General features: G+C 40.7%; 1 protein-coding gene across 9 annotated transcripts in view; it reads right to left on the bottom strand.

Annotated features, from left to right (window-relative positions):
- Positions 1 to 16,430, bottom strand: part of LOC143354414 (venom dipeptidyl peptidase 4) — a 345,338-nt gene that overhangs the window by 88,196 nt on the left and 240,712 nt on the right. For all 9 annotated transcript variants that reach the window (XM_076788472.1, XM_076788469.1, XM_076788477.1 and 6 more), the window contains 2 exons: positions 15,496 to 15,735; positions 13,426 to 13,661 (listed from right to left, as the gene is read on the bottom strand). In XM_076788472.1, the coding sequence (XP_076644587.1) occupies positions 13,426 to 13,661; positions 15,496 to 15,735 (476 nt within the window). The remainder of the gene's footprint in view (positions 1 to 13,425; positions 13,662 to 15,495; positions 15,736 to 16,430) is intronic.

The raw sequence follows: 16,430 nt of genomic DNA on the forward strand, positions 1-16,430 counted from the left end.
TGATTCATCGAGCAAACCAAATTTTGTTTGTTATTACGTAGACGCAACGGGAAAGTCTAAAAAATGTTTCTACTTCGGTTCAATTTCATTTTGTCAGTGATAAATCTTCGTGAAAACTTCTCCTTTATATTTCTCCAAAACCATAAATGCGTAAAAATGATTAAGCCCTGTACGCTTCTCAGAAATAATTACAGAAAATATCACGCAATCGAATGTTACGCTTCATCCATTATGCTGTACACATTAGTCCCTAATTATTATTCAGAATTTTAATTTTATCCATAATTTCAGTATCATTCATAATTTCGTACAGACACACCAAAGAGATATCATAAATTTTACAGTATCTAGAAACAAAAATGGGGCGAATTATTCACAGGAGGATCGTATGAAGATTAAATATAATAAATCCCTCCAGTTTTCGCAGGATTTTTATGGCAGCCGCTTCATCAACATTTCAAATCTACCCTGTGCTGTGGGGCCGAACGGAAAATTAGTCTAATTTTTGTATGATGTTTCCGAACGTGAATAATTATAACCACATTGCCACAAAATCAGATTACCATTCGATAGAAAATTTTTAAGATACTTCTCTGGCGATTGTTATTTAATAGAAAATTGCCGAGCTGTTTTCCCTGAGGCTATTACTAAGTAAGAGAATTATTAAGTTGGTTCAAATTATCTTTTCTTAGAAAATCAGCTGTTTCGATTGAGAATATTATTTAATAAAAATTTGTTAAGCTGTCCCTCTCTCTCCCCAGGAAAATTATTAACCTCACCCAAGACTCGAACAATTAAGCTGCTTAACACTAAACCTACCGACACTTCTTGTACACCTGTTCCTACCGTGCGTGGTCAAAATGACCGGCCCTTAAAGAAAGTTATTATTAATACATTAAACGTAGATACTAGTCGATTTGTTCATATAATTTCAATTATACAAAAACTACTGCGATGCTCTCTCCTCGATTTACAAAATTGTACTGTGTCGTCCACCTTTGCGGTTTCGATGCATTTGCCATGAAACAGTATTATCAACCAGGCTTGTGCGTAATTTGATAGCGTCTCATTCAATAAGGCGGCTGCCACGATTGAGAATAGCCTTTCTTTCATACTGATTGTTTAGGTTTAGACGAGTAAATATCATATTATCTCGTGCGGTCAAATATTTCTTGGAAACATAAAAATAAAACAAGAAATAAATACTGAAAAATACATTGTACACATACTTTAAGAAAAGTCGTAAAGGTAAATAGCGATGTGATAATGTTGTATGTACGAAATTGCACGCATAAGTTTGAAAAGCTCAATTTGACCGGCCGTGGTAGGTTTAGTGTTAAGTGGCCTTTACTCGTTTGAAATTTTTGCGAATTCAAAACCTTCTACGGTGTTGGAAAAAATTTGTCTCGCGTTCGTTTCAATGCGATCTCATAGAAGAATCTCTCCCCTTCACAATGAGCTCATAAAAGTTTATCTGCGATTTTTTTTACTGTTCTGTTGCATTTTTTATTGGAAATAGAGTCGTTTGAAGAGGGTGGCTCCGGGAAAATGGCTGGTACGTTCTCTTCTAGTTTAAGACGTTTGGTTGAAATTTTCAAATCTAATATTAATAGAAAATCTTAAGCAACAATTTGAAGCAGCCAAGGGACTTCCACCGTGATCCACGTCGTTCAAGAATCCTGTGGAGACGCCGCGTCCGATTTGCCGGGCAGTGGAGCACGTTCATGGAACCGTTCAATTTTAAAGGGAGAGGAGAGCAGGCAGCGTGGCGGCGGCACGCGAAAGAGAATCGGTGTCGTCGCGTGGGTGTTGAAACGTGGGCGGTAGAAGCCGCGGCGAGAGGAGGCGGGACAGAGACTTCCGCATGGGAATATCGACGTTCCCGAAACCGACGGTACAGAAAATCTCTCGCGTCGTTAGCATTCGCGCGGGTCCCCGGTCTCGGTGTCAAAGAAAAGCCCCATTTCCCCGGGAACGGCCGTGAGCATCGAGTGTTTCGAGTTTTCCGGCGACAGTGGATCGACAAGATGTCGTCGGCGTCGTCCTCCCTTGTCTTGCCCACCCTCGAACCACCTCACACCATCTGAAACCGACCCTTTACCCGTTCGACCGAGATGACGCGCGCTATCCGAACAAAGCTCAGCATCCGGCCGCGCTACCTGTCGTTATTCGCACATAGTTAATGAACTTAACGAAGTAACCTCGTTACGCGTTGTTCTAGAACCTGGCAAAGGAGAGCGAAAGAGAGGGAGGGGGAGAGAGAGACAGAGAGGGAGAGAGGGAGAGAGAGGGAGGCGACTGGCAGCCGGCTCACCGAGGCTCGCATGAATTAATCATTAGGACGTTGTAAACAGAGGAGCCGGTTCAAACGCAGCTAGTTAGCGATGTGTTTACGCTGCACGAACGTCTATGCTGTCCCGGCCGGCTCCTCCATTAAGAAAATCCACCGAGCCGGTGCTAATGGCGCGTCAATAATTCGCGACGCCCTGACATCGACTGTTAAGAGTAACACAGACACCCCTCCCCCCACCCCCACCGAACGATTATCGAGTTCCAGATACTTTCCGGTTCGAGAGGCGCGGATCGACTTCGACTTCGACTACGGATCCGACTTCGGCGTTCGATGAACTTTGGAAACTGTTATTGTCGCGCGGGATTGTGGATCTTTCGCGCTTATGGCCGCGACACGTTCGCGAGATTCTGGGTAAGATGATATGCTTGTGTTCGCGAATTTGTTTCGATTTTACTCGGACGAGATTTATTGGTGAGGGTGTTGGTGGTTGATTGTGGATTTTGTAAGGTGAGTACGGTTGAGAGGGATACCGTTTTGCATAATTTTCTATGCTTTTCTTTTGCAAAATTATATGAGAAAATATCGCATTTAGTTTACACACCGTAGTACAATGTTTGCTGAAAGTAGATCCGGTCGACCATGGTCAGACGCATCAGCCGAATTTCTGTCTAATATTATATAATTTGAATAAAATGTGTATTATTGTTCCGGCAGATTAAAATTCTACTGCAGTACTTCTAGATTACATAAGAGCGTATAAACAAAATGTTTCCGTAACCACGGAAATATTTGAAATAAAATTGTTCAGTTACGGTGTTGCAAATATTTCTGCGAATTTCAAAATGTCCTAGAGTCTATATTCAGCCGGAAACAGTGGTGGAGAAAATATTAAATAAATCTCTGAAATTCCGTTTTATGATTGCAATAGGAACAACAGAATTCGAGAATATAAATTTGTTGGAAAATTTTTCAGGAATGTAGCACTGGCAGAACGTTGGACTTGAATTAGTTAAATGAAAAATATGTAATCGACCTGTACGAAGAGAATAGACGGTTTTTCATTTAATTAAAGAAGTTGGGAAACTGCGGACATTCTGCGAGCGTTGGTTGGGAGTTCAGACGGTTAGAAAAATCGAAATCAAGGATCATTGGTAAAATTCGAATCGTATTGTAAAGCGTCCAACATCTGGATGGGGATTGTTAAAAATGTATCGCGCCGTTGTGCAAGTAGAAAATCAGTGGAAAAATTAATTCTGATAAAATGTTTACAGTGAAAAGTGGATCTAGAATTTTGTACTCTCTGCACTCCTGTTTGCACGGCTATTTCGAACCGTGAAATTTTTTGTTTAATGGTGAATTCTCGATAAAATGATATTTTATGTACGCTCGGGGAAACGTTGGCGGGTCAACAAAATGTAACGCAGTCCGAAAAAATTCCATAGAATTTTCCAAAAATCGCTAGAAATCGTCATCAATAGTCGCATTATTTTTATAAATTAATACAAAATTTTTATCTTCTCCACTGTCTGATGCTCCGTACACTTACTATTAACACTAGATTTACGGGACTTGTGAAAACGACGAATAAATTCAACAAATTTATTTCTTTGTGTATACATTATTTCGAAGAATGGCTAAAAATTTGTATAGACTCGTTATTTTTATAAATCAATATAAAATAGTCACTTTCAGTGCTCCATAATTTCTTATTAAATAATCTGACCTAATTACGTAGTGTTAAAATAATTCTCTGAAAATTGAAAATAGGACATGCCCGAAAATTTAGAATACAAATTTATTTCGGCTATTATTTCCACACGAACCTATCAAACGGGCAACCAAATACAACAAATTCAGCGAACCCGCGTTCGGGATTAATAACAAGTTAACAGTTGTTGCAACGAAAGCCACTAGTTATTCATAACAGCCTGAAGCTCTTTCGTATGTCGTTGTTTCGTTTGTAAACTATTTCCGAAGCCGTAAACAGGGAAGCGAACGAAATCGTTTAACTGCAAATTGAACGGTCGAACGGTTGTTGATTGTTGTTGTCGGTGGCATATTCGTTGCAGTTTGTCCGGTGGATCGATCGATCGGCGTAAATCCTTGTAGGATCGATACCCGCCGAAAGTCCGTCGATGAAAGGGCCGCACACGCTCGCGCGTTCATGTCCAAGTTTCACTTAGGTTAATTACGATTGAGCCCGCATTCAAGCCGCTGTAATGCACAACGCCTAGCATGAACCATGACACGGACCCTCTGCCGCCGATAGCGATCACTGATAACGACTGGCAACGGCTGATAACGACTCTCTACTACGGCCGGCTTTTTTCCCCCGAACGGCCTCGTCCATGAAAGCGCCTCGGACATTATTGGATGTAACAGGGCCCTATCGGAGACTTTATTCGTCTGATTAATGATCCCGAATCGCGGCTCAATCATTTCGATGGGTATTCGCAAAGAAAATCCTCGGTCGAGTCGCCGCGTCGCGCCGGGTACGCGTTATCGAGCAGAATGGAAGACAAATGAACTGGTAATTAGATTCAAAATGGCGCAGGATCGTCATTGCTCCAGGGAATTCTGCGCGGTCATCTTCGACCGAAAAATTGGATGATCCGATGCGCAGGATGGATTCGGGTTATCTATGAATGTGGAATTTTGCGGGGAGCATTCGCGGAGTTGATGGGGAATGTTTCATTTCAATTTTTTGGATCGTCATATTTTTTCGCCATTTTTCTTCGGAATTTTTATAACCTCAGATCACATTTAATTCCTGCAGTCGAAATCGTACGGTTTAATTATGCACATCGTGAAAAATTATGGTACATTTTTCCCATTATTGAAAACTTTGATACATTAAATTTTTGTTTCTTATTTCGAAAGTCCGCAGTCCAGTTACGAATAATATCAATTATTTACGACATCATTAGTGAAATTAATTCTGTATTATGAGCTGGGTTTAATTCGTCCACTCTTCCCTATATTATCAATGAAAATCGTGTCATTCCACTGCCTTCAACTTGGCAGCTGAACGTTTGACATCGAGCTCCCCGAAAAAAGAAAATGGTGACTAATAAGAACCGGCGAACGATCGTGACGCGACGCGCTCAAAGCGTCAATTACCGAGTGCCAATTAAACATTCACCGTTTTGTTCCAGCTTGCCGAAAGAATAGCGCGTATTGTCCTCGAGCATGATTCTCCTGGAGAGCTCACGCGATGAATATTGCGAGAAGATAGCTGTCCGGCCGGTGTGCAAACATCTGAAAAATTCAGACGGATACAGCGCCGCTCTTTGAGCGAACGTAGCGTTTCCCTGTCGACAATAATTACTCGGTCGAGATCGTTCTAACAACAGTTGAGTCGCTGCAAATCAACCGAAATCTTTCTGTAGCCGATCAACGGCGTAGCGTGGCATTCAAGGAGCGATTTTCCCGCAACTGAAAAGTACGGAACACACCGTCGATCCGATACGAATTCGCTCTGTCCACTCGGCGTTATTGAAAATTTGTTCCATTGTACAGCATATTCCCCCCTCTCCTTCACCCCCGCCGCTAAAGCGAAATTTTTCCGAGCAGTGCCCTGTGAATATCTATCAACCGGTTCCCGATATTACCAAAAATTAAACCGACCGTTCAGTTCCCCAATTAGTATTGCCATGAACACGAATTTTTCTGCAATTTTGGGTCTCCGTAGAATTCTAATATTCGGTGGAATAATAGGATTGATAGAGGGACAACTGCAGCAGAAAAATGCACACGGATTTCTGCATTCGATCTGTGCTTGGAAACACTACTTTCAACTTCTATACAGAAAAATTAATATAACTTGCAATAGTCGCGTGAAACACCCTGTATGAGACGCACTTTCTAAATTTTGAAGTCTGTAGTAAATTCAATCACAAAATTTTCCAATATTATCATGAAAACTAAAGAAAAAACATATAACTCTTTGCACTCGACTGTCTCCTCTAAGGCGCCACTGAAAATGATTATAAAATAATTCGAAACAATTTCTACAGTACTAAATGTCTTTGTGTTTAATAAAGTGATGAATGTTGAAGTGTGGCATGAGATTGTATACAGGGTGTCCTAGGAAAGTTGTATCTCCTTGGAGAGGGTGATTCCGGACGCAATTTGAGGGAGGTATTAGCGAAAAACACAGACCAATCAGAGCGCGGATACAGCAGGCGGGTTCTGGCTCAGCCAATGCCAACGCTCAGCGAGAACTCTGCTATAGGCGCGCTCTGATTGGTCCGTGTTTATCGTTAATATCTCCTCAATAAAACCGCGGAGAACATTTTCGAAAACGGAAAAGTTGCTTCAAATGATCTCAGGAATAATCCCTTTCAAGGAAGTAGAACATTTTTGTGACTCCCTGTAGATAAAATGAAGAAGATCGTACCTAACAAAAATAATTAGGAATGACCTAATGAACGGCGGTAAGGGTGCTGAGAGAGACCCGCGACCGATCGGAATGGAAAAATGGCGGCTCTGAGAAAGCGTAGTCCCAAGTCGTCGGTGTTTTTCAGCGGACCGTGTTATTTGCATCGACGCTTATTAACTTTTCCCTTTGAAAACGCCGCGGGAACGGTCCTTCCCGGGGACGTTCGAAAGTATTTTTCTTACAGTTTCCGGTAGGTGGAGGAGTCCCTAAGGCGATTCCCGGCGTTCTCGTGAACAGATACCGAGCATAAAGGCGCGGAGCATGGGGGGAGAAGCTCTTGCGGAAAATCAACTCTCGTTCGAACGGCGAACGAAAATATTGGCTCGTTTAAGCGCAATTTTCGTTGGAATTACCCGGGACCCCGGCGCGGTTTTAAATGAAAACGAATTTGAATAATCGTCCGTCCCACCGTTCATAAACTTGTTTACTCTGCCTTCGAACTGCCCCTGCTGCTGCCACTGTTGTCAACGTCCTTCTCCAGCCACGAGATACCTGCTCGCTATATTTTTCAGGGAAATCCGATTATCCGATACGCGCGCATTTATTCTTACTTAAGAGCCCGCTGTTTAATGGACTTTTTCGCGCCATGCTTTTTTCTGGGAGTTTTCATTGAATTCGCCGTGTTCGAAATTTGTTTACAGTGTGTTTCTGAAAGTACAGACTTTGTTTTCAATTGTTAATTGCGTGTTTGCTGCGAAACTGAGCGAACAATTCATTTGAAGCTTTTCAAGACGATGTTTAATGGACTCGTGGATTTTTAAACGATTTTTTCTTAAATTCACAGTATCCGAAATATATTAGAAATGTATTTCGGATACAATTTTCATTTTTTAACTATTAACTGCATTTTTAGGAAAAGACTGAGCGAATTCATTTGGAAAGTTCTGAAGACGACGTTCAGAGACTTTTAAATGTTCTACCATTTTTCTCGGAGAATGTTGTTAAATGTACAACGTTAAACAGAGCATATTTGTAGCCCACCAATTTTTGTTTTTAAATGTTAGTCATATTTTTAGCACGAGGCTGATAAAATGGATCTGTGCAATTTTATTTGATTTCAGTCTATGTAACAGAAGCAATACTGACAGGATAAAATAAGAGTCAACAGCATATGATGGAATATAATAATGTAATATTTCGTTTATGTCATTTTGGTCCTCTCCGTGTTCACATAAAATTTTTTATTCCACCCGGACCAGTACAGACATATTTTATTTGGGAAGAAGCGAGCCAATCAATACTTAATTCATTCGAACAGGCTACTAAATGTCTAAAATTATTCGAACAACATTTAAACGAAGCACGAAGCACCCTAGATTATTCGGACGCGATTTAAATAAAGATAATATTCCCACAGCTTCGTCAGTATTTATGATCCGCATAAACAATTTCGAAATCACAACTGCGTGACAGCGATCGATAGCAGACGGCGCAATAAAGTCACGCACACGTGACATCAGCCGTCAAAAATAAATGTACACGTTCCGAAAAATGCTAGACACTTCTAGAGTATTGTATATTAAATTTCTGCAGACACAAATAACCTGGCAACCATTTTAAATCGTTGCGGATCACTTTCTCGAATTATTTCGAGCACAATATTCTCGCTGGCAATGACTACTTTGCGAATTTTATGCATTGATAGCAAAAACACGAAACAGTAAAGAAATTAATGGAAATTTAAGAAAATGGCATTGTTTCAACACACATAATTTTTGAACCAGTGAATTCCTCGCCTTGGAACTTCGATTTTTGGCATTTTCTCGTCAAGATCTACAGAATTATGCAGCAAAAAGTTTAGCCAAGAAAATAGACACGTCGCTTTCAAATGAGTAAAATTAGTAAGAGAAAAAATAAATGTCTATTCAACTCTCTTGTCCTTCAAACGGTGCATAAAAATTTGCAGTATAATCATATGTTGATTGAATACTCCTCGAATTTTCCAAATTCCCGTCGACGTTCGGATAAATTTCCCAGCCGAGAGGCAACGTGTGCGCAGGCGGGAAAACACCGCGGAAAAATAACGGTTGTGGAATAGATGGTATGATTAAGAGGAAAGTCGGGAAAAGGGTAAGCACCGTGTTTGAAACGATTACTCGAAGCGAAAGACGCGGCGGCTCGCAAGAAACTGAGCGTCGTTTAAGAACTGTCGGAGGACTAACTGCGGGTGACCTTCTCTCAAAGTGACGAAAAAGTTAATTAAGGAGGGGGGCTCGTTGCGGGTTGTTTGTCATCGGGTCTGCTGCAGTTTCTATGGACAATACGTAGACGCTTGGAGGCCGGTATATTTGATTACCCTAGCGAAGGTATGACATTTGGTTTTGGACAGAGGACGGGCTCGCAACGGCTCGGATTCTGTTAGCCTCGCTGGCTTAAACGTGGTTTAAGTATGTCTGTGTGTTAAGTTTGCTCAAAAGTGCATTGGAAATGTGCCATTAAAATTGTTTTACTTAATGCTTGTTGCGAAGCGTGCGGAAGGAGTGCCATTAAAATTGTTTTAATACTAGCTATTTATTAATGAAATCTGTGCATTGAATCGATTGAAAGAGTTCAATTAAAATCGAATAAAATAGTTCTACTCGAGTGTTCTCCAAATGTCTTAAAAAGCCTAAAAATCTTCAAAATTGCAAGACGATTTTATTTCTCACCATGGAGAAATGTTTTTTATATTCTCCAATCCAATAAAAATAGTGTAATTTATTTTCTTTGATCGTCGACAGCGTTTAAAAAAATGTTTAAACACCTTCACATGTCTTAAGAACCCTGCAAATAATTCAGATTGCAAGAGACCTTTATATTTTCTCATAAAAAAATGTTTCTCATAAGCCACGTTCTCCGGTATAATAAAAACACTGTAATTTACTCTGCTGGATCGCAGACAACGTTTAATATTTAAACATCCCTGCATGTCGAAAAGCATATAAATAATTCAAAAATGTAAGACGACTTCATTTAACTTCATAAAAAAAAATGTTTTTCGCGAGCTCGGTTCTTGTACGAAAGAAAGATAGTGTTGTCCGCTTTTCCCGACCGCAGGTTCCATTCTTAAGATTTTTAATATCCCCGGATATTTTACAGTTTATTATTTATTGCGACAGAACCAGATCCAGACTGTCAACGTAGTTGAAACCGGCGAGGATCTTAATAATTTTTCCACACCAGAAGTTTCAACTTCAATTTCCGTGGACCCTCGCCCCTATTTAATTAAGTCTACAATATCCCTAGGCGTTTTGTAATTTAACGTTATACAGTATCGTAGTAATAAGTTCCCGTCAGTATTGCAAACTGAAATATTTACATCGTACTTCGCTCTGCCTGCGCCTTTCGCTTTGTGCGTTCAACTACCACTTTAATTACTTTCTTTCCCGTAGCAGCTTATCGCTACGTAATTACCGTGCAACAAATTTGCCAGGAGTCTAAGCGGGTCCGATCGTAAAAATGAAAGGAACATCGACGCGCGTTGTTTGCGAACGTCGACGATGCCCTGGCGATATTGTTTCTTCGAAATCCCAGTAACACCAAAAGCTGCGAAATGCTCTAATCCAGAGGAAACCCGGTGAAACAGTAATTTCACAATTCGATATTAACGAGGAACGGTCGTCGGTATCCGGTCACGGAGCACGAAAGCGGCAGGGATTACTATAACGCAATGCATAATACAATCCGCGAAACGCCCCAATTAGCATAATAATGGAAACTCTTTAATTATGGGAGCAGAAGCGCCCGGGAAATTCGATCTAATCTGTACAAAAGATAATCTTCAGCGTGGAAAACGATAAGCAGAGAGAAAAATTTACACCGTTTTTCCAAACGGTAAGTACCGAACCATTTTGTTCTCCACCGTACGCGTACATTGAAAATTAAATATTTTCAGAACCATAGGCTTGCGTTTCAAATATTTTGTTTGCATTGAAATATTATTAATAGAGAATGCATTTAATTCGCGAATACTACGAATTGAAATCTATTTTTCGAATAACCTAATAAATTAACTCCGATCGTCGAACCGGGGCTACCGTTTTAATGAAACGCGTGTACGCTTTTTCGAAACGAATTCCGCAGGAAGATTTCCTTCCGCGAAGCCGTGCGGGGGAGGCCTTGAGACATTTCATCGAGCAATTTAATCGGTGATGAATGTCATTTTAACTTCTTCCAGGAGGCCGCGATTGAATTAGGTGGGTCGAGCACAGTATCAATGCCTAACGGTGCGTTTACGTGATAAATGATAACGTTCTTTAGATGGCCGACGCCGTTTTCCGCTGCCACCCCCGCACTCTGTCTCCCCCGTCCACCCTCTCTCTCGAGCAGCAGCAGCAGACACGGTTTGCCTCCGTGATTTTACGAGGATCTCCAATATCGTGTCCCCCCGGTGTAATATCGTTCCTTATGAGCCGTATTTTATCGGGAAATAATGGAAAGTACGTAGGTAAGTCCGTGTACTTAATGTCGATATTTGAACGCCTCGACTCCTCGATTGCCGGCGAGATTTAAGGGCCGCGCCGCACCGTTGCCGCCACCGTGAAAAATTCGTTCCTCCCTTGTCGATACTCCGCTGTTTACTGTGCATCGGTTCTGCAGAAAGAGTGCCGCGCCAATTTTAGAATCGCTCGATTGACAAGAAAATTTGCTGGGAATCGCAGTATTCGCGGAGTCCGAGGGCTGGTTTTCATATGAGAATTTATTTGCACGGCTCGATAGAAAATTTAATATCGATGAGAACTTTAATTACCAAACGTCAATTAACTCTTGGTCGATAGATATTTTCAGATTTTACGGTAGAAGCGATTTTATGGGTTCGTGCAAATATTTATTTATCATTCTGTTCTCAAATGTTTTTCATGTTGATTCTTCGAAATTTGAATCCGACGATTTTATTAAACTTGAATATTTAAAAAATTCAGTTGGCTGTTGAAAAATTACGCGTTTCGCGAGGATCGTGACAGGCTGGGTCGAAATGGACCCTATTTCTCTAAATTTTGGTAGCGTTTTTAGAGACTGCTTTATGTCGGGGAGAAGCTTGAGAAATTAGTGCTTCACATAACAAATACCTGGTACACCATTGTCATAGACTTTAGAAAATTGTTACATGTTAACTGATCGACAAATGTTACTTCAATAGTGTTGTCTACTATGAACCAGTTTCTCACTTAACAATTTATAAAATATGCAGAAAACCATATTTCTTGGATATATTGCTTTTCACTTTTTAATAGAAAAACTTATTTCTAGACAGTTTGACGAAATTTAAACTAAACAAAATATTTCTATCATTGACCATTCTTAATATTGCTTCATTGTACTCTGTAAATCTCTACGTGTCATAAATGCATAAAGGATTGCAGTCTACTTATAGCAAAAGGGTTGACGAAGTGAAAAACTTTGCTGCAAAGGTTTTCTTATTATAGAATTAATTGACAGAGCCCGGGATTAAGTATCGACCTAAAGTGCATTACTATCGAAAGCTCGCAAGAAAAAGCGTCACGCGATTTAAATGCCAAGGTCATAGGTTTCAGCGGACCTACACCACGCACTGACTATTGTCACACAATTCAGAATATTCTGAGGATGCTAAGCCTGATTTGGGTTCGAATGTTCGAAAGTCCCTCTGAAATGCAAATTTCGGGGATTGTAACTAATGCTCGGGTGTTCAAGATGGTTCTGGTCAACTTGGCCATTGTTAGGTACACGCTCGGCTTCTTGCGGTATGGGCTATGTCACGAACTTCCTTCTGTTGTATCCAAGATCATTATTACCCGGAACGATACCTTTGTAGTATTCATACTGTGCAATCTAATCAAACTACTACAAACGTCTGGCGAGATTTCACAGCAACTGAAACCACTGACGAAAATGTTGAGAAATATTTTTGCTGTATGTCTCTTCTATACTTATTTTAAAGATGTACATAAATAATCCTGGATAAATAATTCGTTGAAATTATTCTTGCTTGATTATGAGTGTGCTTTAAGATTGGTGTCGAAGAAGAATCCTCTTTTCCTTTAGCAAAGATGTCCTTTGACAACGTCGAGTCGTCCATTTTAATTTTGAAGCTTATTGTTGGATCTTGCATAAATAAAACCGGAGTGTTTCGTCTCTAATGAAATCTTGAGTAGTAAAAAATTTTTTAAAAATGTACCTGACAATATTTGGGTAATTCTAAACGTGGATAAAGTTTCCCTCATTTCGTTACTTTATCTTTAAATACCGAATAATATTATTACCAGTAAAGATTTATTTTCTGAGAATGCTATTTGAATGAATTCCAAGCAACAAGCTTAATAAAATCTTCAAAATATTAAAAAATTGCCAGGGCGACGATTAATTCTTCAAAATCATTCACCCTATCGTTGAACACGCACACAGAGTAGAGATAGCAAAGCTTTTCCTGGAAATAAATCACCTCGAGACCTTCCCGCAACCCTATTCTACCGCAATCGGTGTACCTAATTTATCAAAACGGCGCAGCGAGAGGCGGGGGTAAGAATTCGACAGTGTTTGTTCGTCAGGGAGCATGTTAACAACTCCCAGACGCTTTAGCCGAATGGCGGGCCATTCAGCTCTAGCTCCTCCCTTCTTATCGCAATGTTGGTCCCGGCAGAGCTCAGGGGCTCGAACTTACACGGGATAATGGCCCGAAAGGCAGGACGGGGAGGCTGTGGGAAGAGTCGGTCGGATTTTCGAATATACTTACAGGTAGGAGTTCGCCTGATCCCAGCCAACTATTTCCGTAACGACGAAGTGGCCGGAAGTTAGCGGGATGGTGGACGGCCGGTTCGAGGTCACGTTGGTAATTGCGGTGACATGCCTCCAATAGCTGCCGTTCGCCTGCTTCTGCGGCAGAATCGTCAGGAACGAGTTCCCGTCTTCGGTGAACACCGGCGGCTCGAACTGCTCGACCCATCCGTGCTCCTCGTGGTACTTCAGCATCTGCAACGATGAATATTTCATTCCTCCGGCCCGGTAACACCCCCCGGCCAACGTAATCCTTTCGTGACGGGAAAAATTGCAAGCCAAGATCATTCCGCGAGCACGCCCTCCGACGCGTTCGATCTACGTTCCTTCTACTCTTAGCGTAATCAAGAAGAAAATCCTCGGCTACCCCGGCTACCTTCAATTTACAGTTTCGTGCTATGCAGAGATGAGATGTGTCAGACTCACCGGGCTGGACCTGAGAGACCCATTTTTATTACGGTAACCGTTGAATCTAATTTTCGCGAGGAAAAGTGAAAAAGTCTATTTAAGTCTTATACAGTGGAACTTGAAATCAATTTTCGTACACATTGATTTGTTTGAAATTGGAATTAATTTTTGAAAGCGTACTTAGCAAAGTTTTTCGAGTGCTCGACAAGTTCCAAATATTGAAAAGAATTTATCAATTTTCTAACTGAAATTGTTCTCGAAAATTAATTTCTGTAGTGATCACTGAATCTATTTTTTTTATGGAAACTTTTAGTAAATGGAAAATATTTAAAAAGTGGGTTCTGCACATTTCATGATCGTCTGATGATTAACTTGAAGAATAGTGACGTTTATAATTCTGAAGCATAGCCATATCTCTTACTTAAAACACACACACACATAAAATCGTACCAGGCGAATGCAGGGCCTGTTTAGACCCACTTCTCTTGTTTATAAAATATCCGAATACATTTTCATAAAATTTTCGTTTCATTCCATTTGCGTGTTCTTTGATTCTGCAGTCATGTCATAAATGAATTTTTAATCCTACGTGAAATGAACGTCTACAAAGGTCGGAAAAATTCAGTTTAACTCTATTGATTTTTGAGCAACGCTTTTGTTACCAGTTTTAATCTTCCATCAAAATAATTTGATGACTAGGAACTTGAAAAGACCAATAAAATTGAATAGACCGTACCACTGCGAACGAACAGTTTTATGCATCACTACATACGATTCTGTACCCGGAAGAGTGCGTAAAAAAACATGGAACGAAGTTTTTTCATAGAAGCCTTCGTTTCCGAGATAATCAACTTTGAAGTTTTGCCTGCCACGCGGCAGTAGAAAGGGCCAGCCATAGTCAGACACGTCAGCGAATCGGGAGAATCTTCAAGCTCGATTATCTCGGAAACGAAACGTCGTAGTAAAAAGAATTATTCTACACTTCTGACTCAGTTTTTCATGTAGATTCGCTCTATTTAAAAAATTAATTTTTTATGTGCTGGGAATCCATTAGTCAGTCTCCAAATAGAATTGTATACATCAAAGGAAATTACAAAATCTTCTAAAACACGCTTCCAAAGAAATTACTAGATTATATTATTCAGAGATTACGATTAAATTCATTGCTCCAATTAAGATATTTAATGAAATAATACTTGAAAATTGAATGTCCAAATATAAAGTACTAAGTAAAAATCATTTATTCCTCGAGCCCCAGAAACATTTTACTTTCCGTTTCACTATCAAGCAGAAATTAAATTAGCAATATCCCGAATGGGGTCCTCGAAGACCCTGCATCCGCCGAGCACCGCCCCGTAAAAGTTTCCAGCTGTGACCGGGGCTTGACAATAATAAAAGTAGAAGTATCGTTTTTCACGGACGATAAAACGACCCTGGGTTCGTTTCTCTTTTCGAAGCAAAAAATCCGCGGACCCAGCAGACACCGGTAAGGGAGCTCGAGAGTTATCGGCAGCCATCTTGTCAAAGCTGGAAATTAGCTGGCGGTAAAAGGGTTGAAGGTGAAGGTAGGAGGTCTAGCTCTTTCTCTCCCTCTCTCCCTCTCTTTGTCGGTGGTACGTACGACAGTGCAATTCGGTGCAAGACCGTCGACGTAACAGAAATGGAAGTACGCCTTGTTCTGCACTCGGTTCATCCAGGTCGCGTACACGAGATTGTCCGTGGGAAATGCGACGGCAGATAAAATCCGTTCCTGGGAGTTTAACTCGGCCGGATGTTCGATTTCAGTTAAGTTCACGTTACCCTGGACCACCTTCTCCAAGTCGACGTAGAACAGCTTCACCGTCGGGTTCACCGTGCCGCTCTGAAACAGAAGATCGAGCGGTCAAGATTAAACGAATTCGAATTTCGCTCCTTACGGGACGCCGACGACGCCATTATTCATCCGGCTGCATTTCCAGCTGATCGAAAAACTTATCGCTAGAGTTGCCGGGTTAAATTGTAAGTGGACTATATTTTTGCCTACAATAATAGTATTTTTTGTAATTCTCTAAGCGTTTTAGCGTTCAAATTTTAACATTTAGTCTACCCATTTTTGTCACATAAAGTCAATTCTTTGTTTTAAGAGGATTTGGCTGGTACGTCTGACCATTGTCGACCGATTCTACTTGTGATCTGACGAATTTTTGAAGACAATTTTCATTATTTGATATATTCTGACGATCTACAGTACCAAATTCCGGAAAAACTAATGAATTATTCGCGGATATAATTACTAGAGACGCTGCCTTCCTTTTTTAAAAATTTCCACCGGACATTCCAATTTAAATTATATACAGAAATCAATGCTTAATCGAATGATATCGTTGCCGCGCAAAATCCGCGCCCGTTCCATCGGATTCCGTACGAACTGAAAATTACAAAGCTTCATTACGAATAATGAACTGAGCATCGGGATTGCCGAGATTGTATGGCGAGAGCAGCACGAACGAGAAACATTCTCGCGGCGGATACCACGCGAGTCCCCTCGTTATTTAATCAAAGAATGTCCTTTGAACG

This window comes from Halictus rubicundus, chromosome 5 (assembly GCF_050948215.1).
Source record: "Halictus rubicundus isolate RS-2024b chromosome 5, iyHalRubi1_principal, whole genome shotgun sequence".
NCBI classification, from domain to species: Eukaryota; Metazoa; Arthropoda; class Insecta; order Hymenoptera; family Halictidae; genus Halictus; species Halictus rubicundus.